General features: G+C 43.6%; 1 protein-coding gene across 1 annotated transcript in view; it reads right to left on the bottom strand.

Annotated features, from left to right (window-relative positions):
- cadm2a (cell adhesion molecule 2a) overlaps window positions 1-25403 on the bottom strand; it is a gene marked incomplete at both ends in the record, with an annotated part of 289548 nt that extends 264145 nt beyond the window's left edge. The window contains one exon of the mRNA XM_080856424.1: window positions 25343-25403. Coding sequence (XP_080712550.1) covers window positions 25343-25403 — 61 coding nt within the window. The remainder of the gene's footprint in view (window positions 1-25342) is intronic.
- Between the last annotated feature and the right edge of the window lie 2097 nt (window positions 25404-27500).

Below are 27500 nucleotides of genomic sequence, written 5' to 3'. Positions count from 1 at the left end.
ACAAAAACAACATTTTACATTAAATATGTCCGCTTCCTCAGTCAACTGTAAAGATATGGGTCAAATTAAGAAAAATACAGAGACTAATCACTTTGGTCTAAGAGAAGTGTTCTTCAGTCTGAGAAGTATACCTTCCTTTACCTGGGTATTAATGAACCAAACACCTCACAACAGCACAAACTGCCAACAGCACGTTTAAAATTCTGCCCACGTTTTAATCCAAATTAATTACTTGTAACACTTGCAAGCATTCCGAGAAACAAGAAGAAGAGACTAATTTGAAAACAGCCTAAACAAAAGGGATATGCCACGAATGAAAATGACCAACACTCATTCTGACATTAGGAACGAATAAACTAATTATATGAAAGGATTTGAATAATGAAATGATGAATTGAATAACGAAAAAAGAAAGAAATCAGGTAAGGAACAAATGCCTGTATTCAGTTCTGTGTGTGTGTGTGTGTGTGTGTGTGTGTGTGTGTGTGTGTGTGTGTGTGTGTGTGTGTGTTTATTATTGCATGTACCAAATTGCTTCAGCACAGCAAAATTCTTACGACTTGGCAAGCAACATTCATCTACGCAGTAGACGTCATACATATAACATATACCAAAAAATAACATGAAACTCTATAACACTATGACAATAAAACATATAAAATGTAACATTAACATACAACAATTTAAAGAACAACATATAGTTCTGTTATGTGAGGCTTGTATTCCTCTCAAGTCACGACAGTGTACTGGTAATACTGGTACTGGTACTGACAAAACTCATCACTCCCCTGCACTGAGGCTTTTGCATTTAGCTTTAGATAAAAGCCTGTGATAAATAAATTAAAGGGATGGAATGTGCCTAAGTGGCCAAACCGGCTGTGGTGAAACAAGCGGACGCAGACATACAGTAAAGATGAGTGGAAGCAAATTTGCCCCTCAAATGTCAGGCTGATAAAGCGGGTGGTAAATCTGATTGCTGCAACTTCTGCGACTGCGACTCGTTCACAGATATGGTTCTGACCCAGAATGGAGGCTATGGCTGCTGTGGGGCCGAGATCTGCTCCAGAATCGTCTGATAAAAATCAGACGGAGGTGAGAGCAGTAGCGGGCCATGGAGCAGAGCATCAGGAGATTTGAGTTATACACGGGAAAAGATGTTACATTCCGTTTGCCAACGGTTGGGGACTTCCCACAATCGGCAGTCATCTCACCGTCACATTCAGGTACTCATTACCAACCACCTTACCTAACCAGTACAACAACTGCCCAACCACAGATCCTGAGCAGCAGGAAACAACAACACACATCTGGCTGGAAAGAGAGGAAAAGTATCAAATAATGTAGTAGTATATTATTCCATAGTAAAATAATATAAATATATAACATGTAATACTGTATGAATATTCTACAAATATTATCTATTTAAAATCTCAAGTGGGGACTAGAACTGTGAAGCCGGAGCAGGAGCAGGAGCAGGAGGAGCAGGAGCAGGAGCAGGAGCCGATGCAGGAGCAGGAGCAGGAGCAGGAGCAGGAGCAGGAGCAGGAGCAGGGGCAGGGGCAGGAGCAGGAGCAGGAGCAGGAGCAGGAGCAGGAGCAGGAGCAGGAGCAGGAGCAGGGGCAGGAGCAGGAGCAGGAGCAGGAGCAGGAGCAGGAGCAGGAGCAGGAGCAGGAGCAGGAGCAGGAGCAGGATTGGGCCTTCAGCAGCAGTGAGTCATGAGCTCATGAGTCACATGGGGGGAGGGGTCTGAGAGCGGCACCCAACCCACAACCACATCCCAGGCCCAATTAAACATGCATGAGCCTCAGAGGCTGAACCACGTAAGCCCAGGCCCTGTGTGTGTGTGTGTGTGTGTGTGTGTGTGTGTGTGTGTGTGTGTGTGTGTGTGTGTGTGTGTGTGTGTGTCTTACTGCCGCACGAGAACCTCCAACATCTTCCCCCCGACAAGCGAGGAGGAGGAGAACCTCCCTCAGGGTCTCCGCCCATTTCCACTGACAACATTTGGGTGCTATTATCACGCCGCAGAAACTCACACGACCAAAACATTATTCATGGACGAGAACAACAGCATAATTAAATTCATTAGACCTACATTCAATTTCATGACTTTTCCAAAGCTACTTTTCCAGGCCTGAAAAAAAAAGTCCATGACTTTTCCAGTATTTCCATGACCGTGGGAGCCCTGTTCCGTACTTGCCCACGGGCCTGTTTCACTGGCATGTATGAAATAGAAGATAGACCAAGTGTGGAGAGGGCTGAGAGACTGAGAGCTGTCCTATCGTATCACCAATCAAACGCACTCCACTAGACAAGCGTAGCTATGGGGAGCTGGGAGGCGCGGCTGCAGCCACAGCTAGGAGGGTTATGACACACATTCACCACAGATCTTTCTAGACCTTTCGCACCAGACGGCCATGATCACATTTTGCCCTATTTCACGATTTATTCGTAGCTGCAAGTCTGCTCTTTCAAATGTCTACAAAGACAATAGAAAAAGGCTTGATGGTCACTGACCACAACCAACAATGACTAAGGACCCATTTAGCATTAAGAATGTTAAGAATGTTGACTTTAAGAAAGCTGACTAATGACTGAGACTAGTTTGTGATGTCTGATTCTAACACAATGCAAAAGTTTCCTTGACACTGCGTCTGATGCTTTGTCTTGTATGCTCTGGATGGAAAACGTTGTGCTTATGTAACCAACCACAAGTTCGGCTAAACACAGTCGGTGTGCTGATTGGATTTCAATATCAGCAGATCACATGAAGAGGGCTTAACAGAAAAGATGAAGCAAAGTGTGCTGTGAATGCCAGAACAACGTACCTACAATCATACTTAAGATAGATCTATACCAGCAGGCAAAAATATAGAGCAGGCAGGGCCAAGGACACCTGGAGACTGCCGGGCTGAGCCAGAGGAGACGGGTTTAAAATGGGCCGCAGCACAAGAACTAGCACGAGAAAAAGAGGAAGATTAAGATCAAAGCGAATATGACATTATTGTTTCTTATTTTGTTGTTGCATTTATGCAAAAGGCTTAAACTAAGCAAAGTGAATTGTATCCACAGGTTCCATACATGTGAGCCATTGATTACAACAACAAAGAACACAATGATCCCTATAGTGACTGGAAAGCAACAGAAACACGATTGGATTACATGTTTTTATGATATAATGGTGTTCCTTCGAGCGTTTCTGAGTCCTATTGTTACTATGTACTTCCCTTTAAGCTGTGTGAAGCAAATTTGCTGCATCAACAACGCCCCCAGGGTGTCTGTCAGCTACCTCTCAAGAAATCTTTTTCTATCTCTAGCTTTTACAAAAGAATACTCACATGTGCATTTTCTCCTTCACAACTTAAAAAAGCCTTCTGTGAGGCGGAGGATGGGGAAACGCAGCTCAAATTAAGAGTGTATTCATCACAGAACGCTTTATCCCCGTCTTTGTCTTAGCCTTCTATCAGACAGGACAGGGGAAAAAAAGAGAGACAGATGAAATAGCTAATTTTTCAGCTAAACAAAACAATTTAAAAGAACTAAAACTAAAAAGTGCCCCCATTAAACTGAGCTCAAACCACTCGAGAGACACAATGAGGGTTTGTTGGGGTTCCCAGAATCTTTGAGCAATTAAACAAACAAAACACATGCATGAAGTCTGTTCAGTATTATTCTCTATTCCCAGCCTAGTAGAGGCTCAATTCATTTCAATTATATTCTATTCATATAGCACCCTTAACAATATACATTGCCTCAAAGCACTTTACAGAGCCTGAGTCCTGAAACCCCGAGAGCAGGCACAAGCTGATGGTGGCGAGGAAAATCTTTCTTTTAACTGGAAGAAACCTTGAGTTACACCCAGGACGCTGCGCTCATCCAGTGAGCGTCGTCTGGCACTGCCCCCAGTGCAAGCAAGGCAATCCAGACTATTCTCAGTTGTAGTTCCACGTTGGTGGAATGACCTGCCTAGCACTACCAGAGCAGGAGCGTCCCTCCCTACCTTTAAGAAGCTCTTGAAGACCAAACTCTTCAAAGAGCACCTCTCTTCCTAAACTGGCACCTTGGCTCAACCTGCACTTAAGCAGCAACAGGCCCGCACTTCTTTTTTTATTCTTTCTATGTCGTTTTATAAGCAGTATTTATTGTTACACCAGGTTTTTAATGCTCTTAGCTTGATTGTTCTCTCCCTTGTACGTCGCTTTGGACAAAAGCGTCTGCTAAATGACTAAATGTAAATGTAAATGTAGCAGAACCCAGTTCAGAGGGGGGACCCATCTGCCTGAGACCTGCCTGCTGATGAATGAGAGCGTCCAGAGAAGCTCTACATTAAGTAAACAATTAAAATGTTACTGTTTGATGCTGGGTGTCCATTTATGTTCACCACATCCAAACATGTAATTACCTTCTAACCTAAAGAGCAGTGACTAAGGTTGTGATCAGGTACTGCATCTCTGATCAGGTACACAGTACCACCATCTACCACAGTACTGGCAGTTGGCCTGCTTCAGTGACATCCTCGTCACCCCAATGCATTTGAGGATGGGTTGGCCAACACCTTAGTGTGCCCCACCACTGTCCCGTTAGCTCAGGGGGTGTCAAACTCAAATACACAGTACATTGTGGGACTTGCAGTATTTGTTGTGCGTTCGACATACCAGCGGCCACGGCAGACAAGCTCTGATAGATAAATAGATGGCTACTTTATTAATCCTGAGGGAAAATTAGGCAAACCAAATAAAATTTCACCATTGCTCATTCAAGTCAATGGAACTTTTTTGCAACATTTTGAGGAGCTGGCGGGCCAGATTAAATGGCTTTTCGGGCCTGATCAGGCCCCCGGGCCTTGAGTTTGACACATGCGCGTTAGCTTCACAGTGACTGGAACACTGTACAGGCTATGTCACCTCTTACATCAACACAGACTCCTTCTTGTTTGAGATGCCTGCTTGCATTCCCACTTCAGACATATAGCAGACGACTTTCGTTATCGATGGGCCCTTTGATACAATCCTATAAATCCTTTGTCATATTCCAGATCGACATTTGTTATCGATGGGTGCTTTGATACATTCCTATAAATCCTTTGTCTACTCTCTGTAGGCCAGTCTTTAACCCAAAGGTTTTATGAAATTAAATTAATTTGTTTCTGTTGGATTACTGATTCGTTTACACCAGGGACTGTGCCTTCTTTTCTTTCCCCGTGCTTAGAGGACTTAGCAAGAGAGTGCTTGATCTTCAACTCCTGCAGGGTACCTGAACAATGTCATTTTCTGAGGAAGTAAATTGCCCTTTTCTCTGAAGCTAATGGGCCTCAAATTTCTTCCTCGGTTATTACGGGAGACGGTGGAAGCATTTTGAAGAGGGTACATTATTTCTTTTTGATCTAGAGTGAAAGAAAAGCATGGGGAAATGATCACAGTTTGAATATCACTTTTGCCTATTAAAAGAGGGGAATGCTGTTCCCCCTATCTTCAGCACCTCATAAGAATTCTGCTTTTGGAATATAACTCAACACTTTTTTTTCCACACAGAGCAAGAATATGTTTATGCATAAAAGGATAATTTAGGATAAGGTTCATGCAAAGATTGGATTTAATTCCAGTAGAAACCTTTACGGTGGTAAATGTTTGTGCTTTCTAAAAGTGTTTTTATTCAAACTTGCTGTACATCTCTTTCATTAAGTGATTGTCTTGTTTCGATTCTTTCACAGGCTGAAGGGATTATTTGTTATTGCTGATACACACTGTGATTCTGTTATTTTGATTTCACACGGTTGTTGAGTACACTTAAACAAATGTTAATATTTATTCAAACTAATTAAATCCCAACTTATTTTTATCAGTTTCTGCACAGAAATGTTTGACTGAGCCATCCAAAATATTTGGCACTCTCATAGATGTATTGTGAAGCTGTGAGAATTCACTCGCAGCCAAATTAAAGATGTGTTGTGTAGCCAGCCACCGATTGCATTTGAGGGGAAGAGACGGCACGGCATTGTTTGTTTTCAGAAAAGACGTGAGAAAGGCACAAGAGAGACACAGAAGAAAGGGAAAAAGATGCGTACGATAAAGGTCATACGTAAAGAAACAAGGTTATTTCAACCCCCACATCACTCCAGCCTTACTTCCCAAAAGTATTATATGTTCTACAACCATCGTAACTCCCAGAGAGGGTTTAAAAGGACATTTACATTTACACATTTAGCAGACGGTTTTATCCAAAGCGACTTACAAGGATGTACTTTATATACATTTTACATCTACACTGATGGCACACTGCACATCAGGAGCAATTACGAGTTCAGTGTCTAGCTCAAGGACGCTTCGACAGTGAAAAATCGAACTAGCAACCTTTTGATTACTAAACGACTTCTCTACCTCCTGTACCACTGTCGCCCCCTTGACTTGAGTGTATATGGGCTTAAAGTTAATGACCCCCGCGGTGTTGTTTGAGCTCAACTGGTAGAACAAGGCGCTGCATTGGGTTTGAATCACAGGCCTACAGACAAACACGAACTGTCACGCGCCAAGTCGCTTGAGGAAACTGCCTCTGCTAAATGAATGAATGTACATGTCAATACTTCCCTCATCAGTAATGTCCAGCCTGTCTGCACACCCGCCCCAGTCAATGAAACACAACGGGAGTCTGGCCTGGAGAATGACTAGGAGAAATGAACAGAGGCAGGAGCTCGTTTGAGCTGAATTAGTGCGAGCATGACAGCCATCCCAACCCCAGTACCACTGCATGAGAGAGGGGCAGGTTAGACAGGGGCTGCTGGACTTGAAGAGAGAGAGAGAGAGAGAGAGAGAGAGAGAGAGAGGGAGATAGAGAGAGGGAGCGAGAGAGAGGGAGGGAGAGAGGTGGAAAGAGAGAGACACAAAGAGAGAGAGAGGGAGGGAGAGAGAGATAGAGAGAGGGAGAGAGAAAGGGAGAGAGAGAGAGGGAGATAGAGAGGGAGGGAGAGAGAGAGGGAGAGACTGAGAGAGAGGCAGGGGAAGGGAGAGAGTGGGAGTGAAAGAGAATGGGAGAGAGACAGAGGGGGAGAGAGAGGGAGGGAGAGCGAGACAGAGAGAGTGAGAGAAGAGAGCGAGAGGAAAGACACAGGATGATAGACTGTGTGCGTTCCTAAATGACCTCAATTACACAAAACAAAGGAGCAATACAGAGTCATTTCCTCCCAGACATGTTAATAGAAAACCCCAGTGGATGGGGCCCAATGCGCTCTGTGATGGAGTGGATTAAATGCACAAATGAAATATAATCAAATGACTCTTCTAATTGAAGTGGGGCTTTTTTTTCCATCATCATCAACATGTGGAAGTGGAGGCCCCGGCTGAAAGGAAGGTCTTTATCAGTGGCATCCAGATGATCATGTGGCTCCAAAATCCAATTTCTCAGAGGCGGAGATCTAAAGGGCGTACTGTCGGACATGACTCGGGCACATTAGGGTCCAGAGTAAGTGCTTATGATCCCACTTCTGACCCGTCAGGTGACACTATTTCCTGGAGTGTGTGTGTGTGTGTGTTGAGGGGGAGTCGGACAGCTGTGGTGGCCATAACTCTGTTCTTTCTATGGAGAGTTTAGACCCAGAGAGTACAAAGTCCTCCAGATGGGATCAGGCCCTAACATGGTGCTGATACCAGCATGGTCTATATAACACACTAACGGGCAACCAGGGCACTACATACAGAGGGGATACAGGAAACCAAAGAAAGAAGAACTGCATGTGTTATATTGTCAGAGCAGCTTTTACATACATTTACTACCTTAGTACCTATTTCTAGTCATGATTGTATTCAAATATCTACGGTATCTACCACCCATCTTAATCATATGAACTGGTCTTTAACTGAAATGACAAACAAAATGTCAATGTGTTACGAAATCAAAATAAGAGGACTTATTCTCTCTAAAGAGGACTGAAAACAAGTGGTGTGTATACCTGATTAGCTTTACTGATACCAGTCCAGCGATGCTTGTTTAATTAAGAAATGTTAAAAAATAAGGCTCTCGGTAGGCACGAGTGCTCCATCGTGCAGTGCGGTGCATTTACGGTGAGACGTGGCAAGAGCATGCCATACCGGAGCTACCGCACTTTTGGCTTCACTACACTTCTCCCTCTCCTTTCATGCATTGCCTAGAATATGGCATAGGCCCGTGCTGCCATGTTCATTAAGAATCATGAAAAACAAAACTAAATGCATGACCCAATTTCGCAGGCATTTATAGGCATCCACATGGGCACACAAAACAAACACACATGCACTCACAGACACACAAACACACATGCGCGTGCGCACACACACACACACACAGTGGAGATATGTTTGCCTCCAGTGGTTATAATGGGGACTATCACCCCTTCAGTAGGGACTGTAATATTTTTTCAGCAACTTTTGTTTAATTTTGTTTATTTTTAATAATTCCTAATGAACGAAGTCTATTCTTAAATTAACAGTTTTAGATTCAAAACACTGCCATTTGAAAAAAAAAACTGCATAGCACAATTGGAACAAGAATGGGAGCATTCAGAGAATGCAAACCTCCGCCTTGTGACCTTGACCTTTGACCTTGACATCTGAAACTCTATCAATCAATTATTGCCATTGTATTAACCAATCTCCCCACAAAGTTTGATGGAAATCGGTCCATGCGTTTCTGCGTAATCCTGCTGACAAACAAACAAACAAACAAACAAACATACAGGGGCGAAAACATAACCTCCTTGGCGGAGGTAATTACCAGTCAGAAAATAACCAACTTTCAGCATCTCTCACAATGAACTCTCTAAGGTCAAAAACAGCATCCTTCCTTCCTTACCGAGCACAAAGACTCGAGAAATGATCAAAAACATTAGTTAACACTCGCCAAAGCGCTGATCAAAGACATCAGCTCCGTGGTCCACACACTTGATTTGAGGATCACAAGCAACCCAAACCCAATCGTCTCTCCCCGGAGGACACATCTGAGAGGGCTGGGAAATTGCTGTCAATGGATGTATGGGCCCCAGGGGAGCTGGATAACAAGAGCAGACAGCCAGTGAAGATAGCGGAGGATAAGAGTGGTACAGGGAGGGGGGGGGGGGGGGGGGGGGGGGGGATGTAGCAGGCCTTGAAGGAAGAGAGAGACATCTGACAGAAGGAACCAGTGGACCCAAACCAACCAAAGACAGTTTGGTCACATGCCTTTCTCGGGAATGGAGAGGACTGTGTGTGGATATATATCAACTACCAGATGACAGATCGCTGAAAGGGCCGGCCAGTTTGATTCATGGAACACCGCCGGGCTTACAGCAAATACTTCGACATCTCTCGCCAGCAAATTCCCCCACTTTACGTGAGGTGAAACAAATACGGAGGACAAAAATCAATGCGTTGTAATTTAGTTTATGGTTTTATGTGTATTTACTGTTTGTTTTTGTTGCCATTTCTGGTTTGTCAGATTTATTGTAAAGGCTAGTTTTTTACTAGAAATGTTTTTTGCTGTGATAGAACAACACTGACTTGAATCACTAGTGCAATGTTGATACACCTTTAAATACCAAAATAACATGAGCGAATACGACAATAAAGCTACTTTGACTTTGACTTTGACTACACTAAAGGAGTTGACAGTTTTGACACCTAGTCATCCCAGCCCACTCTGAGGTCAGGCTTCTTCAGGCTTTGTATGGCTGTAGAGAGTTAAACGAGCGAAGGACTGAACAGACGCTGGACTGAGAGGGGAAGGGGCCCCCTGGTTACTCACGCTCGAAGGACCAACAATAAGGGCCTGCTTCGCACAAAGGGTCGGCCTGGCAACCACCTCACCATGAGCAAGGGAATTCCTGAAGGGAGAGAGGTTCTTTTTTTTTAAGGGGTGGGCGGGAGAGGGGGATTTTGGGGTGCACAAAGAAGTAGCACTCCATCTTCCATTCCCCTCACGTGTGGACAGCTATTAAAACCGAGGTAAGAGACTGGTTACATCCAGTGTGTGTATGTACGTATATAACACAGCGGACGCCAAGACTCGAAGAAAGGCAGAGGGATACCAACCAAGCCAACTCAACAGGGCTGGTCAGACATATGCCATTAGCACTTCTATACCTCTATACCTCCACAAAAATCAATACCAGAATGCAATAATATCACGACTTTCAGCTGCACAACAACCTGGGGTTTTTACATCAGTGCTTGACAGTGAGCAATGAACAAATACTGTCTCTTAAGAGGAAACAACAACAACACAACAACAATAACAACAACAACAACAACAACAACACAAATATAAAAGATCAATCTACCAGCAGTGGTTAGTGTGTGGTGTTTGTGCTGCTATCACTTTAAAAATGAGGCCCTTCATCCTCCAGCGGTATGTGCCTCCCAGGTCTCACATAAAACTTCCTTTCAGCGCCAAATCGAATTAATTGGCTGCATAAGTGAGTGATAATAGGCAGAAAAATAGGAAGGAGAGAAAGATGGCGAGACGGACCTGAATGGAAATCCAATAGTTCAGATGCCATGCATTTCCAAGTGCGCTACCGCCTGCCTTCTGCCAGACTCATTTTACATGATCAATTATTTAAGAACAAAGAGACGCCTCTAATTCCGCGGAGCCATTTAACCTCTGCATATTGAACATTTCATTTTTGAAAATGATTGCGCAGGTGAATTTTATACATTTTAGCATAATGAGAGGCTATGAAAATTTTAAGACGGGTAATGATTCACTCAGGGCCTCGCTAATCTGCACAGGCTTTTCTGGGGGGGATTGCGAAAGGTGTTTATTTGCTGGGGGCCAGCGAAATGGAGTAATACATTTCATTGTTCCATTTTAATTATAACAGACTGTTTGCAGTCAGCTGAAGCCAATGCGGGGGTCTCTAGGCCTCGCAGGTTTCAGCACGACTCCTGTGTCGTGGGCTCATCCTCCATAATCAGTATGCCGTGCAGAAAAGCAGGCCGTTTATGTTCCTGCATCCTGTTTCTCACTCCCTATATTCTATCCCAAGGCATCATTATTTCACACACACTGGCTCCTGACTCCTCCCCCTCCCCCCCCCCCCCCCCCCCCCCCCCCCCCCCGTCTCCAGAAGGGACCTGATTGGCCCGAGAGAGAGAGAGCGGAGGGGAATGTTGTCAGGTAGGGCAGTGGGAAAGTGGGGGAGGTGGGGAGTCCGGGTCAGTTTGCCATAGTAGTCTGTATGAATCATGATTTAACACTCCTACTGGTCATTACCATAGACATGTATATATGTCTATGGTCATTCCCAGTCTGTGTTGAACCATCTCCCGACAAGCTAGTGATGGTGTGATATGACTCATAGAACTTCTCATCACAATGCGTCCATGTTTTTCTCATTCATTTATTCAGACCCAATGTGTTGACAGTGTGTGTACTTTGACCATTAGTGTTCTATTTTTAACTCCATTTTTCCTCTTTCTCTCTCTCTTTCTCTTTCTCTATTTCTCTTACCAAATAGCACCGTATACACACACGAAGAGACAAGCAGTGATGTAGTGACAAGAGACCATGGAATGTAAATTTAATTTGGCGACTTGCGGCGATTTTAACCAAAATGACAGTTGGCCACGCAGAGTTGGAGGGTTCTCAGTTAAACCAAACTCAACTTTGAGGCTACGCAATTGAGGCGGCTAGCAATGGGTTACCGTTGACTGAACAGGGTTAACGTTGCCCACAAGAAAACAACCTCCTCGATCCATCCATTATAGTGAGGACTCTATCCAGTCCATCCATTATATTGTTCAATGTTATTTTAAAACAAAATTAAACGTGGATGAAATATTTCAAATTCATTGTTGACCTATTTGAGTACAGACTAGCAATATGTTTATTATCTTGTATATGCTAATATAGAGTTAGGTAGCCAGCCTAGTGCTTGTTGCACTCAAAAACATTAACAACGGGAAAAGAACAGGGAGGATACCGTGGCAACCAGAGCTTTGAATGCCCATCAGCGACCAACAGTCAGCTCCAAACAAGCGAACGTCAACGAGCGAATGGTTTTACATGTGTACGCTCCTTAAGACCACTCAGGCTGAGTGGGATCCTGCCTGCATGCATTAGCAGTCTGCCACGAAAAACAAATGTCCCCTTCGAACATTCAAAACACCATTATAACATTTTCCAAAACATATCAACCAGAAAATAGCCTGAGCAGGAGTCAGACGGTGCTTTGTCTACTCTTTTCGCAGGTAGCCTCTCAAATTTTGGTGTGCTTTTTCCGCCTGTCATTTTTTTTTCCTCTTTTTTTTGTGTTGTAGGTTAATCGGCTTTCAGTCCACATCCACTTACTGTTCCGGTGGACCTGCTGTGATGCTGTCCTGAGTCTTGGAGCTTAACACACAAACAGTACCCTCTCCTGGCTCCCCTAACACAGGAGCTCAGGTGCCTGGAGGTGAACTTCAGACTTCAGTGTGTTGCTTTTCAGAAACCGCTCCCTACCCCTCGAATCTATTCTCCTTTCAGAAGCAAGCAAAAAATAAATAAATGGAGGACCGTTAGAACAAGAGTCTGAGCTGAATTTCAATGTAAATAGACAGTGGAATAAAATTTCCAGGAAAATCCGATAACATCTAACGGATTAACAGCTTCTAGACCCAATAATTAGTATAAAAACTGTTCGACCGGCACACCATGAGTCTTTCTGAGTTCAAATAGGGCCCTTGGGGGGGGGCATGTTTCAAGAGACACTTCTGAAGTCCAACGTGCCGAGTCCAACGTGCAAAATAAAGGTGTGACTGGACCTGAGTTTAAAAGCTTAAAACACATATGGTGTTTTAGGTCTCTTGGCTGTTGGGTTAATTGCTTGCGATGATCATACAAACACACGATTACTTAGAAACACACACACACACACACACACACACACACACACACACACACACACACACACACACACACACGCACACACGCACACACGCACACACGCACACACGCGCACACACACACACAGATTGGAAGTGGGCCACCCGTAGTATAAACAGATGGTTAAAGGTCGGTTAGTCCTTCTTGGATTAACTGGACTTAAGTGACATAAAGCAGACAGTAAGCTGGGAGAAGCTGGTGGTCGGCGGGTCTACACTGGGCTAATGTCTCATCAAATGACTGTTGCTATCAGATGCCAAATAGACGGTTAAAACACCTCCCCCTCCTGTACACAGCCACTTAAGTCAGCCATTTTGATTTGTTTTGCAACTGAAGCCTTGATAGCCTGAATCTCATGAATAATGATGAATGTTTACATCTAAGCAGACATACATTAGCAGCTCAGAGTCTTACTCCTATTCCCGCCTTTGCCATGAACATTTGTTACGGAATCAACGGCTATCAATGACTAGCCACAGCTGCACTTGTCACCAGCCCAAAACTGGTTAGGTGAAAATACTGGCATTCATTCAGTGCCATCTCTTGTCCTTGGAGCCCATATAGAATTGGACACAAACTAAAAGATAATTTGTGAGGGGAAACTGAGTTACACAAACTGTGCAGAGGCAATAAGTGTGGTATATGCATATATTTATACTGGAACTGACACTTTAGGAGTAGAACTGCATAGCCATAACTGACAAATAAAGTAAGATTTCAAGTCAGCAAAACTTTGAGTGATTAAATCCTAGGAGCCTTGAGAACAGCGCTGTGCAAGTCTGGAGACTCTCTTCATCTACAGTCTCTCCTCAAGATGATGGCAAAGAGAGAGACGACAGGCTGAGAAGAAGAAAAAAAAACAGGCGCAGATGTGAACTAGTTCTGTCCATTCCCATCTCTCTCCTCTCGCTGGTCTAGACTACCACAACTCCACTTGAATGCAGCATTGAGTCACCAAAGGACACGGAGAAACAGAGTTCTGACGAAAATTACGTGACCAAGCAGAATAAGTACTTGCAGTGCTTACATGAGAAACAATGCCTACACCCCTGACACTTGTACTGCTCTCTCTTTGATCAACTCAGGAAAGGACACATGATTATTTGATTTCAGACTACCGAAAGTACTGTTTTCAAAACTTCACATTACACTCCTTCACAAAATGACGTAATTCCTACCGAAGGGCCCTTATGATTTACGCAATGCGGAACAGGCAAACGGAATCACATAATACAGTTGGTTAAACGAAATTACAGTTAAATGGGGATTTGACACTTTTCATAACACAAGTGGTTTACTGACTCAGTACAGGTCTAATAACCGGAAACCGGAGGGTAATCTCACCTTAAATACGTTTCCAATTTTTTCTTTCAATACAATGTATTGGAAAATGACACTGTATTGGTAGTCTTCATTATACCAGTATTGCTACCCTTTATTTCATATTCTATTACAACAGGCCTATCACCTAGACAAACATGTCTGTAAAAGCACAGTAGCCTATGTCCTGACTACATTTTTTGAATGATTGACATATGATTTGATGATGACCAAATGAATAAACCCGAATCTAGAAAAAACTAAACGGAAACGGATTTTATGGGGCCCTACTACCAAAAAGGATTCATCAAGCCAGTAGGAAAACAGTCATGGTAGTCAACAAGGACAAGGGCCTACTTCTGAAGCAGACGAGAGCATGCATGTGTAGAACAAAATACACGAAGGCGTTAAATATCACCTAACGTCCTATTGAGGTTTCTAAGCTTATGACACAGTATTTCCATTCTGCCTTATCCTACTATTTTACCATCCGATAATCTCTTCCCATAAAAAACATCACTCCCTTTTACCAACCCATCAGTATGTTAAGTCTATAGATGACCTCTGCTGTAGACAATGTATTTGTGTGTTTGTGTATGTGTGTGGGGGGGGGGCAGATGGTATTGGGAGGGGGGGTCAGTCATCTGAGGTAAAAACCCAACATGACATGGCATGAAGGACTAATCTGCCACACACCACATCACACACACACACACACACATACACATACACACACACACACACACACACACACACACACACACACACACACACACACACACACATTTCTAGGCAGACCCACTGAGCAAGTTGTGTCACTTCTGATGCATACAAATTGTGTATAAACGCGTACAATCCCATTTATAATCACATGACAATCCAGTAATTTATGACCCAACACATTGCTTTCTCCTCCTGTGGTACAGCCTCTCTCACTTAAGACGCGAGAGCTAGGCTGAGAGGTGGCTGTGAATGCTGTGCTGTGAAGATGTGACAGTAAATAAGTTATTTAAACTACCACTCCCCACCCTCCCTTCCTCCTCTGCGCACTTCGCACAGTGTTGATTCACTATGGCAGGTTTTATTAACATTTCAACATTTGCTTTATTTCGATCGCGGCGGTACTGTGGGAAATAGGCTACAGGCTTTTGGTGGGATTTCATCAGTATCTAATTAAAAATGAACTCCCCGGTGGTGTTTGTGCAAATTGGTTATCAGTGAAAGTGGTCTGTGTTCTCCCTCCACAGATCTGCACACACGTACTCCCCCTCAGCCACTCTTCACCCAAAATAAACCACAAGGCTGTTGAAACTGTTTAAAATGCTGAAACTCTGGTTTTGAAGAGGGTCTGGCAAAAAAACACTTGACACTAGTTTCTCACACATTAAATAACATAACATTACAGTACAGAGGGGTGTATTATGGGAACTATTGAAATCAGAGGTGGTCTGTGGTCTTATGCCCGTCGGAGACGCAACTCCAAAGGGGTAGAAAGGAGGGGAATTTTTCTCTTGGATTCTAAGACTGCGTAACACTAGCTGTGTCTCTTCTAGACAGTCTGCCCTACCTCTGAATAACATAGTCCGATCAGCATCAATTTATGTTCATTTAAAATAACACATTTATTAATTCATTTAAAATAACGCACAAATGAATTCCAGTTCTACATCTACAGAGGTACTGTCTCCGGAGGTTAGTGTGATTTCTTAAAGTCCTATTGAGGCTTAGAGTCTTTCCATTTATTCCATACAAACTGGATAAAACAAAGTAAACAAAGAAAGAGAGAGAGAGAGAGAGAGAGAGAGAGAGAGAGGGAAAGAGGGATAGAGGGCTAGAGAGAGGAATAGAGGGAGCGAGAGAGAGAGAGAGGGAAAGGGAGAGGGAGAGAGGGGATGAAGGAGGGATAGACAAAGAGGGAGAGAGAGAGAGAGAGGAGGGAAGAGAGGGAGAAAGGAGGGAAGAGAGAGAGAGAGAGAGAGAGAGAGTGGGATACCTGATGGGTGTATGGCTGGGTGACAACGGTGCTTCACACATTGCCATGAGCAGCGTTTCTTGTTAATTGCTAACAGCATATGACGGGGTCACTTTCCACCTCATACAACAGATGGGTCTTCCCTGACTTTAACATGTTGACAACATGCTCAACCAACACATAACAGCTGCGAATCAACACGCAATACTGTATAGAACACAATGACAACATGCTCAACCAACACATAACAGCTGCGAATCAACACGCAATACTGTATAGAACACAATGACAACATGCTCAACCAACACATAACAGCTGCAAATCACCACGCAATACTGTATAGAACACAATGACAACATGCTCAACCAACACAAAACAGCTGCAAATCACCACGCAATACTGTATAGAACACAATGACAACATGCTCAACCAACACATAACAGCTGCAAATCACCAAGCAATACTGTATAGAACACAATGACAACATGCTCAACCAACACATAACAGCTGCAAATCACCAAGCAATACTGTATAGAACACAATGACAACATGCTCAACCAACACATAACAGCTGCAAATCACCACGCAATACTGTATAGAACACAATGACAACATGCTCAACCAACACAAAACAGCTGCAAATCACCACGCAATACTGTATAGAACACAATGACAACATGCTCAACCAACACAAAACAGCTGCAAATCACCACGCAATACTGTGTAGAACACAATGACAGCATGCTCAACCAACACATAACAGCTGCAAATCACCACGCAATACAGTATAGAAGTTAATGTACATTGTATGTTACATTATGGTCTGCACTGCATTAACTACTTTAATGACTTAATGTCAATGTAATGTAAATACATTATTGCGTATGGTCTACATTGACCTCACACAAAATGCCCATATATACAACGCAATAACAACAGCACTAAAGTGCATGTATGGCCTAACAGTGAATAACTATCAGTGACGTGCAGGCTGATCTGAAATCATCCACGGCTTACCAGACAAACTAAAATATTTGTAACGATATTCAGGCAATTTGAAATTTGAAATTCATTTAAAGCAGATGAGTCAAAAATAGCCTGCAGCCTGATATCAATGTTTAAGCAATAATAATTTACTAAATCATAATTTGCTGAATTAATCCAATCGTGGTAAGATCCAGTGCAGGCTTACGACTGACAACTGTGTGAGTGGAGATGGAGGCAGTGCAAGAGAAGCTAAGTTTGCAAGAGTTCAAAGACACATAACGAAGAAAAGAAAAGTATTTGGGGACATTGTAGGCAAGGATTGCGTTAGTATTGGGGATAACTAACAACTTCATGATAGCCTTAATAACCTAGTAAAATATTGCTGACATTCTGCTAAACTTCCTTATAGCCTAATATCCTTGTCGAAATTCAAGCGAATGTTCAGTCCAGTGCTGCTTTCATTTGACCAAAGGATGTTGTAAAAGTTTCAGGTAGTCTTAGGTGACATGACACAGGGCATTTTGATCTTGTTTAAAAGAGGTTTTACCTAGCCAAAAGAATGCACAAATTAACGTAAGCAAGTCCGACCGTTTTGGGGAAATAAAATGTGACTCAGGTAGCAGGTCGAGCTTAATTAGGCCTTGATTTATATTAGCGGTGGTAGGGTTGAATTAAAGCATCGGGTGGGTCTGAGCTGCTTGTGAGTGGATAACATCACTGATAACTGTAAAAAACCTTAGATTTAGTAATTCAAACCCAGTGTTATACTCTCAGCGTCACCTACACAAACAAAACACTCTTGAATAGGATATAGCAGGGCAGAAAGACTGGGAGGGAGGGAGAGAGAGAGAGCGAGAGCATTAGAAAAGGCGAGGGTGAGCAACAATTGTGTAAATAATCCTTCACGAAGTTGCACCTGTAAACTGTTATTGCCAAGCACAGGATTAAGTGATGTGCTCGCTCTGTGTTTTTTTCTCTCTCTCTCTCTTTCTCTCTCTCTCTCTCTCTCACACACACACAAACAAACACACACACAGACACAAACACACATTTTCCCATTGCTCCTGTATTTACACTCATCAATAAACACTACAGCCAATCCAGGTAACATCATAAACCCATGCAGTAAATACATTACTGCTTATACTTTCCATTTCAGAAAGCAACTGACTATTAAATTCATCAGGCTCAGATCTCGCACTTATATACCTCATCTGTTCCATGTATATATATATATATATATATATATATATATATATATATACAGTATATTTATGTCATGCACACAGAATGGCATCTGTGTATGAAATGTGCTGTATAAATAAACTTGGCTTGCACTGTGTGACTTACTGAAGCTTGAGATATTTTCATATATACTGTATATATAGAAGTTCTCCCTAGACCACCATCTGCAGCTGATTAGGTAAAATCACTGATTACACATTTACTAATTATTAATGCTATCTTAATTGGCTCAAAGCAAAAAAATAACCAGGTGCCACCTCCTCAATGAAGTCAAAGAAAAAGGATTCAATCCAACCCCTAATTGTCCTAAATATTTCAAGTCTGTTTTAGAAAACACAGCAAAACCCAGCCAAGCAGATGTCTGCCGCTGGAGAGCTCAAGAAGCGCTCGCTGATAGGGATTAGCCAGACAGGTTTCTTTTTTTTTTCCCCCAGCACTCCTTAGCTGAGGGGAGCCGATTCTGTCTCCACGCCGGGGAACCGCCACCTTCACTGCCACCGCCACTGCCACCGCCACCTCCCTTTTTGTTTTAACTTTTGTCTTCACATCTGAGAGAACAAACGAGGGCCTTTGATCAGGGGAAATCCTTCCCCAGGTGCCAGTGAGTGCTCAGCAGCGCTGATGAGGAGACGACGACCGCCGCCCGGGTTCCAGGACGCCTGCCAGGGGGGGGTTGTGGTGAGGGGGTGGTGCCAACTCTGGCGCGGGCCTGGCCCAGATTTGGCCCAGATGTGGCCCTGTTCTGGCACGGATATGGTGCAGAGCAACTAGAGGAACCTTTGAGTCTGAGATACCTGCAGGCTCTGGAAAGCATGTGGCCTTGAAGGAACATGAGAAATCAGCACACACCGCACCTGCTCAACATTTGGCACCATTCGGGGCCAGAATCCACCGCAGAACTCCGCAGACGAAACCCAGCTCCAAAAGCAACTAAATCAGGCACGAATCTGCCCCTGACCGGGGCTTGCAGCCTCTCAGCAAACCTGACGGGGCCAGAACTGAAAATCTGAAATCTTATCCAACACATAAAAAGGCTGACTCTGCAATGCCATGGGGCCCCCAGCGCTGCATTGAACAGGGCCAGCGTGGGATGCTTCTGCCCAGTGCAGCAAACTCTTCACACTGGGTGGGAGAGCTCACAGAGACACACACTGAGGGGAAGAAGAAGATGGAGCTCACAGAGACACACACACTGAGGGGAAAAAGAAGAAGATGGAATAGGAAAATGAGGATACAAGGCCTCCATGTGAGTGACAGAAGCCAGAAACACGGCGGCCGCCGGCACAACCTCAGGAACACGCCGGAGCTCCAGTGGCGCTGGCTTCCACGCGCGGCACATCTATAAGCTTCCAATCAGCACGGCGTAGCCAGCTGCTCCGTCTGCAATGCTTTCAAGGAAGCTGGGCATAGAGCCAAGGGAGACACTTAACACAATTCTTCTCGTGGCCATATGAATTCCAGGCGACAACAACAACAACTGAGTGAGATCGAGTCAAGTCAAAGAGACATTGACCCCTTTTTCAATGCACAGCGGAAACCTATATGCTCTTATTGTAAAAGGCATTCAAATGATAAGTAGCAAGCCAACTACTATTATGTAAACATCTACAAGGATGTAAAGAAAACATCCAGCTTTCTCGCTTACCTTCAAGCTACACCAACAGTATCCAGCATTAGTGTTATTGTGAGGAGCGGAAAAGGGATGTTCCCCTGACCGTCTTTGCATCGTTAAAAAAAAAAAAGCTTTGCTCTCCTCATGGGAAAAGGCGACTGCAGGATCCTCCCTTCATCAGCTCACACCTTAAGCCAACTTGGACACACAAAAGCCACCACCATCTCTCTCTGAGAAAATCTTGTTCACAACCACCCCCCCACCCCACCCTGTTGCGGTCAGCTTTCCGACACAGAAGCAACACCCCACCCCTCCACCCCTATAGGCCCTGCGACTGGCATTCAAAGCCTTAAGCCTCATTTCGCTGGGAGAAATTCCTCTGAAGGCAGCCGGCCAGGTATTTGACAGCTGAAGAAAGGCCATAGAGCGGCCTGGGTAGCTCTCATTGATCTGCTTATCATTCCAGCATAGAGAAATTGCCATTTATATCCAAATCTCTCACCCACTGAGCGACTGAAACAAAAACAATTTTTGGGGTGATCAATGATGTTTGAGTGTCTTTTTACATCATTTATGCAGGTTTTGCATATGAATGTAAGAAAAAACGCAAATTGAAACATGAGCCAGCAACACCACAAGAGCCACTGAAGCACTGGCTATGCCTACCTCCTGGGTATCTACAAGCTCCTAATCAGCAAGATGGAGCTGGCACTGACTCAAAATCCATTTTGGCATTTTGAAATAGATGCATGCACCATGCAAAAGTCTACTCTCTTAAGACCCAAAGAGGGGATGTCTTATGCAACGGAAGAGACTGCTCTGAAAGCGAGGCCACAAGCCGAAAAACACACACATCAGTTCCTTCCGCTTGCAGAAGCTCTTTGTGACGAGGCGACAACGCATAGCTCCATTAAACCCAATAAAGGCTCCCGTCTCCTCAAAGAACACGGCAGCAGCAGTAGCAGCAACAATGCATGAAGAGGCACTTCCCATTCCAGTTCCTGGCGTACACAATTATTCTCCCTCATAGCCGTTCAGCTGCTGCCTCAAGAATGCAGAAGCCCTGAATAGAGACACACACTGGCGTGACCAGGCACACACACACTGGGGTGACCAGGCACACACACACTGGCGTGACCAGGCTCACACACACTGGGGTGACCAGGCACACACACACTGGCGTGACCAGGCACACACACACTGGCGTGACCAGGCACACACACACTGGCGTGACCAGGCACACACACACTGGGGTGACCAGGCACACTGTGCTGTCCCACGCAATTTCCACGGTCAGACGAACTCACAACTTTGAAAACCCTTCATGAGATTCACGGATTTGGTACTTGACTCTCTCATATGTAATGTCTGTGGTCAAACCAATACTTGGTAGAAACGTTTTACCCAGGAGTGTGCCAAAATATAAGTTTTAGCGATTAATCGCTTTTTTAAATTCGTCTGATTTGAGAACTTTTAGGCAGCTATGCTTTTTTTCCGAATTTCTAGGTTCATTAAGGCAACTGTCATATTGAAGAAAGTCCAATTATCACCCGCCCTCCCCATTAGATGTCGCTCTCCCGTTCAACTTTCACAAACTGCAATACACATTTAAAAAAAACCCGGGTCTGTGTTCAGCTACGACAAAAGATGCGGAAAGGGTGGTGCGATGAGCACCCTGTTGTGTAACACAAGAGCAGCTGAGAGGGCCATAATTAGCATTCTTTTCTGAGTGAAACGGAAATGAATCAAATCAGAGCATCGGTGCCAACACACAGCTCTACTGCTAAGGATGTATTTGGATGACTAATGAAACTCAAACCAAAAAGTTAATTCTCCGAGAGGCCCATACCTGCTCTCGGAGTGCTGCTGTTGATGACATCGATCAAATTAACGTTTCCCTCAGAACCTATTCTGGACCGTCGATAAAGTCACATGAATCGAACACTCATTACCCAATTAGTTTGACTTTTAAAAAGTCTTCACCACACGTCCCAAGGAGGGCATAAAAGTAAGAGTTTAAAGTGACTATGTTGGCACTTTGATGCATTTTCAGCAATTCATGTCCATTCAGTGGCCATCAGTAGACCAAATAAAGTTCTGATAGTTCCTCCTGCCCACCACTCATGCAATTAGAGCAATCCGAGATTTCTGACCTCCAGCAAGGGTTGACGTTGACAGTAAAGCAAGATCTATCTCTCGAAGATCCGGATCCAGATCCGGATCATCCTGAAATTTGAATGGGGATGTCCCAGGACCAAGATCCACCTCTTGTGAAAATTTCAGAAAGATCCGCCCAGTAGTTTTTGAGAAATCTTGTCCACAGACAGACAGACAAACAGACGGACAAATAAATGAACGGGCCCTATCGCATAACCTCCTTGCTGGAGGTAATTAGAGCTAAAGTGGTTCCCCCAGAGTCCGCCTCACGCAATACATTCACAAACTGCATTGATGGTCTAACTTGGCCCTTTGAAACCTCAGCTTTTAATGTCCACTTTCGAGAAGTGATTAACATAAAGCATTTATCAAAGTTTGGCAGTTGTACACCTGTTTTGCGAATTTTCTTGCTGCTTTCTATTTAAAATGAGTAAACTGAAATTAGAAATAAAAAAAAGGTCCTGTAACTCAGCTGGTACAGAAAGGTCATGAGTTCGAATCCCAGGCAGCTCATATGCAGATAGAAATGTTTCCCCCTTACCTGCGTAGAAAGCTGTCGCCTTTGAAAGGACCCTGTTCTAAAGGACACTGCATATCAATTCAAACAAACCCCTTAATGCAAAGACAGCACCAAAGAAATCCTCCTCTTCACAAGTCCAAATTAGGCATTTATGGATAGAAGTTGCTATAATTTATAATTATTGCATCAGACATAAACACATTTCAGAGGCTCCTGCTCAAAACTGGACAGTCTTGCAGATAACTTTGGTTTGTTCCATCAACAACACATGACTCTGGGACCCAATCGCAGGAGGAGAGCGCTGAGAAATTGGTGCCCTCAAACCAGGGTGTGAGAGACAGACAGACAGGCAGACAGACATTGAGCCCTCAGATCATTCCAGCAGCCACAAAAAAGTAAATGCAAGTCAGAGCAAAGAGCCCCCGAGGGCACATGGCATTCATCACGCACATTCACACAGGTCTACAGTTTGGGTGGTGGTACTGAGATCTTCACAACATTCCCCACTACAAAATCTCTCATTATCCTATAATCTATAACATTAACCTTAATTGTCTCTTAATAACATATCTATTTAAGGCATGATTCTCATACTCGATTGTTGTTATTGTTGTATGGAGAAACAACAGCATGTACCCACAACATTCCCCACTACAAAATCTCTCATTATCCTATAATCTATAACACTAACCTTAATTGTCTCTTAATAACATATCTATTCAAGGCATGATTCTCATACTCGATTGTTGTTATTTTTGTATGGAGAAACAACAGCATGTACCCACAACATTCCCCACTACAAAATCTCTCATTATCCTATAATCTATAACATTAACCTTAATTGTCTCTTAATAACATATCTATTCAAGGCATGATTCTCATACTTGATTGTTGTTATTGTTGTATGGAGAAACAACAGCATGTACCCCCTCAAACAATATGATTATTCAATGTATATATTTAATATGCCCCATTGTTAATGGCATCAGCCATAAACAGATGCACTCGCCATCTTGATCTTTGAGCCAGCCAACTGAAAAATAAGGTGGCCTGTTTGCTGTGTACACATTTCTGCTAGGAGAGGGTCATATTTCCAGAGGTGATTGTGTGCGTCCATGTGCATGCCTCGCCTAGTGTGTGTGTGTGTGTGTGTGTGTGTGTGTGTGTGTGTGTGTGTGTGTGTGTGTGTGTGTGTGTGTGTGTGTGTGTGTGTGTGTATGTGTGTGCGTGTGTGTGTGTTCCGGGTGAGTGCGTGTGTGAGAGACAAAGAGAAAGGGCGGGGGGAATAAGATTGGGTGACGGTTGCACTTTCTGACTCATGAAGCTTTATTTGTTTGTTTTTATTTGCTTGTTTGTTTATCTAGTGACATGTATGCTAAAGTGTATCCTGCGACCAAAAATAAGTCACTCGAGTTGTCGCAGCTTGCTTGTTGCCCCACGATAAAACCGGGCGGTGGCTCCTCCAAAGCACTTCACGGATGAAGCCCGCGGAGAGCACTAAGACTAAAAGCAACAAGACTAAAAGCAATTATATAAAGAAGTCCACACATGCGCATATGACACCTGTTGTATTCTTGTCAGACATAACCTGACACCGCGACCTTGATGATGCTGTTTACTGTAGGCTACCAGACCCCGATGTGCGCCCCTGGACTTGATGCTGAAAATGCGTCAGTGAGCAATAAGATCGGTAAACACAGAACTATACCGATCCTACGCTGAGGTTAAGTGCATTAGGTTTGTCTTAACGTCATTTTTTAATTTAGTAATTTTAATCAAATGCGGTGGGATGCTGACATTAAAAGGCTACCGCGTAGGCAACTCAAGCATGGATATGTACAGCGCACTCATGTTGTGAGGTGAGGTAGCCTAAGTATATTCAAGAATCATAAAATGAAATGCTGATGCTACCACGACACCAAGATGCGGACCGCTGCAAATACCCGGTCACCAAGTTTTATTTAAATGTACACTGCACGTTAGAAAATGTGAAATTCTACGCACTCACGATTTATGATGGTCAGCAATTACAAATCATAACAAGCAAAACAACAGCAAAGGACCAATATTGATAACTAGGCTATGTTCACTGATTCATTTCTGGGAAGTTTCAAAATCAAGTAACAATACAAAACACATGATGGTTCGATACTTCTATTGAAATCAGCAGACTATAATTTATGGCAGTTTATTTATGTGTCACTTTGCCTCGTTATTAACACGTAGGTGATTCAAAGGAGGAGTATACGGACAGTGTTGCGAGATTTTCCCTAATGTTTGCCCAGTCCACCAAAACGACGTACTTATATGATCTTTTTTTAAGATGAATGTCCCCGTTTTAAATAGCTACGTAAATAGAGGGATCTCCAGTGTAAATATCCGGTAGTCTTGCTGCCACAGCAAAACTTCTGAGTTCATATCGAGTGTTGCCTGTCTGTATATTGATTCTCAGCACGATCACTTGAAAGTCCCTTGGCACAATTATGGAAATGCAGTAATCGTCATTCCACTACATTATTCGCATTCACAGCAGTGCGTGGCCGTGAGACCAATCGCTCTTCCCTATTTCTTAAAGACAATTCAAATACTTCCTGCAAGTTAAGGCATTTAGGAAAGTATACCGTAAGCTACTCTTCGAGTGTGCAGGCTACTGTGCGATGCTTACCTTTGAGGGCGATCCCGAAGATGCTGTAGAGGGTTAGGAATACGTGCTGTTTCACAATCATCATGCCTCACTTCTATCCCACAGCTGCACTACAATAATCAGCGCACTTTCTTCTCTCTTTCTCTCTGCGTTCGCTGAACGGGTTATCCAGGTACAAGCAGCAGGCTCCTGTAAGAGATGTTTCCCGGGGCAGTCCCACCGCTTTTCGAAATCCACGAGATAGCACGCACTACGGCCAGGGAGAGATGCTCACACCACGCACACACAGCTGAAAAAGTAGCTTACTGCTCTCGCTTCTAGCGCCCCATGAGAGCGTGAGCTGGCAGAGTCCCGCCCACGCAGTATGACTGATGAGCAGTTAGACCAATGGCCGCTGTTTATAGTTTCTCAACAAGAACCTTAGGACGCACGAGACTGCTGCTTTGGCACTAGCCTACCACGCGCCACATGCATCGTACCAGAACGGCGTTTAGCCACTCTCGCATACAAATGAGTAGTGGGTCAGTTGGTTATGTAGATAGGAACATGATAACGTGGTGCGTAGCCTATGTATCGCCTGTCTGCCACACACAGATTGAGTGGCATAATGTAAATCGATTTATTTATAGGGATATGAGCAAGTGCACATATGGCGCTTGGTCTGTCTTTAAGATTATGAAAGCTTCGAGAATTAATGAATGAAAGAATACATTGATGAGTGAAAAGACAAATTGTATATGGATGGACTAATTACATTTCTGCAAATTTCTTCTCCATATGGTGCCTGAGGCTGTGGTATGGTCCTTAGACCTGTTCCATACGAATATTTAAGCCAAAACAGTTTTTTCCCGCATTGGAATCAGATTGCCATTATTAAATAGTTTCCCATCCTCATGGAAACTTTGTAATGATTACAAAATTATTTCAAAAACCATAAACAGACAACTTGTGTTAGGGATGTAAATAAATAGTATGTACATGCAAAAAAAAAAAATGGAGGAACAAATTGTGCTTATCGCTTCCTCTGAATTTCTCTACACTCACTTTTCTAGCGAAAAATGTACACCAATCAAACATCTCAGCTCGCGGAAGCTCACTCCAAACACAAAGCAGGGACACAGAACTCTGCTCTTCAATGAAGTTATGAGAGAAATGTCTGGTTCAATGTCTGTTTGTATATATGTCAGTGTCTGTACCGTAAAACAAATTGCCTCTCGGGGACATTAAAGTTTTCTAAGTCTAAGTCTAAGTCTAAGTTATGGGTGGGTTCTTTAAGGATATGAATACAAAGTCACAAGACTGAATGAAAGAATGCATTTTTTTGCAATTACATTACATAGTGGACATTTGGAACGTACTTAACAGCAGCTATTTCTATCTCCTCAGATGTATGGATTTAGGCGGGTTTCAGGAAGAAAGACTGCCTTGTTTGCAGCAGATTTCTTTGCAGTCCCAGACCAAAACATCAACAAGTGTCTCCCGGATGTGTAGCCTACACCAGTCAAGTGCAAAATGTCTGTCTAGACTAACTTGTATCAGAGGCTTAACATGTTGGAAAAAAGTGCAAAATGCCCAAAATGTAGGAATAGTCAGTCCCTTGGACGTAGAATGTAGAATGCAAGCATTCTGAAAATCAGGCACTGTTTGACCCTTAGGGCTCTCCTTAGGCAGCTGAGATGGATATTCCACAGTCTCCGAACACAGTGCTCAGTTTTCACGGGTATATGCAGTGTTCTCCTGAAGCTGGAAAACTGCCAATCTCGTGCCAAGTACAGGAGGATTCTTGCCTTGATGAAACCCTCTGAAGTATACATCACAGTCAGAGGGAGGGGATTTCTTTTTGTTTCAAGCACGGGAAAAAAGTTTCTCAGGCTTCACAATGATTGGTGGAGGCTGGTGACCTTGTCAGAAGAGGCAAAGTTTTCCAAGACTCTCTTGCTCATTACAGCCGTTGTATTGACAGCCCCTGGGCCTCGTACTAATGAACTGAGGCTTACGGCCTTAGTGTTTAGAAGTGACTCAGCAAGAGGAAGATTTGCCTCAACTTAAAGATAGAGTCAGCATTTTCTTCGAAGAGGCGAGCTGTTTTGAAAATAAATTCAATGTCCAAACAAATATACAGCATCCTTCAGTGGGGTCCCTTTCCTCCCACAGATAGGTTGCCTTGGCGGCGAGAATG

The sequence above is a fragment of the Sprattus sprattus genome (genome assembly GCF_963457725.1).
Source record: "Sprattus sprattus genome assembly, chromosome: 1".
Taxonomy (NCBI): Eukaryota; Metazoa; Chordata; class Actinopteri; order Clupeiformes; family Clupeidae; genus Sprattus; species Sprattus sprattus.
Note: the sequence above shows the minus strand (reverse complement) of the source record. Positions and strands in the feature narration are given on the sequence as shown.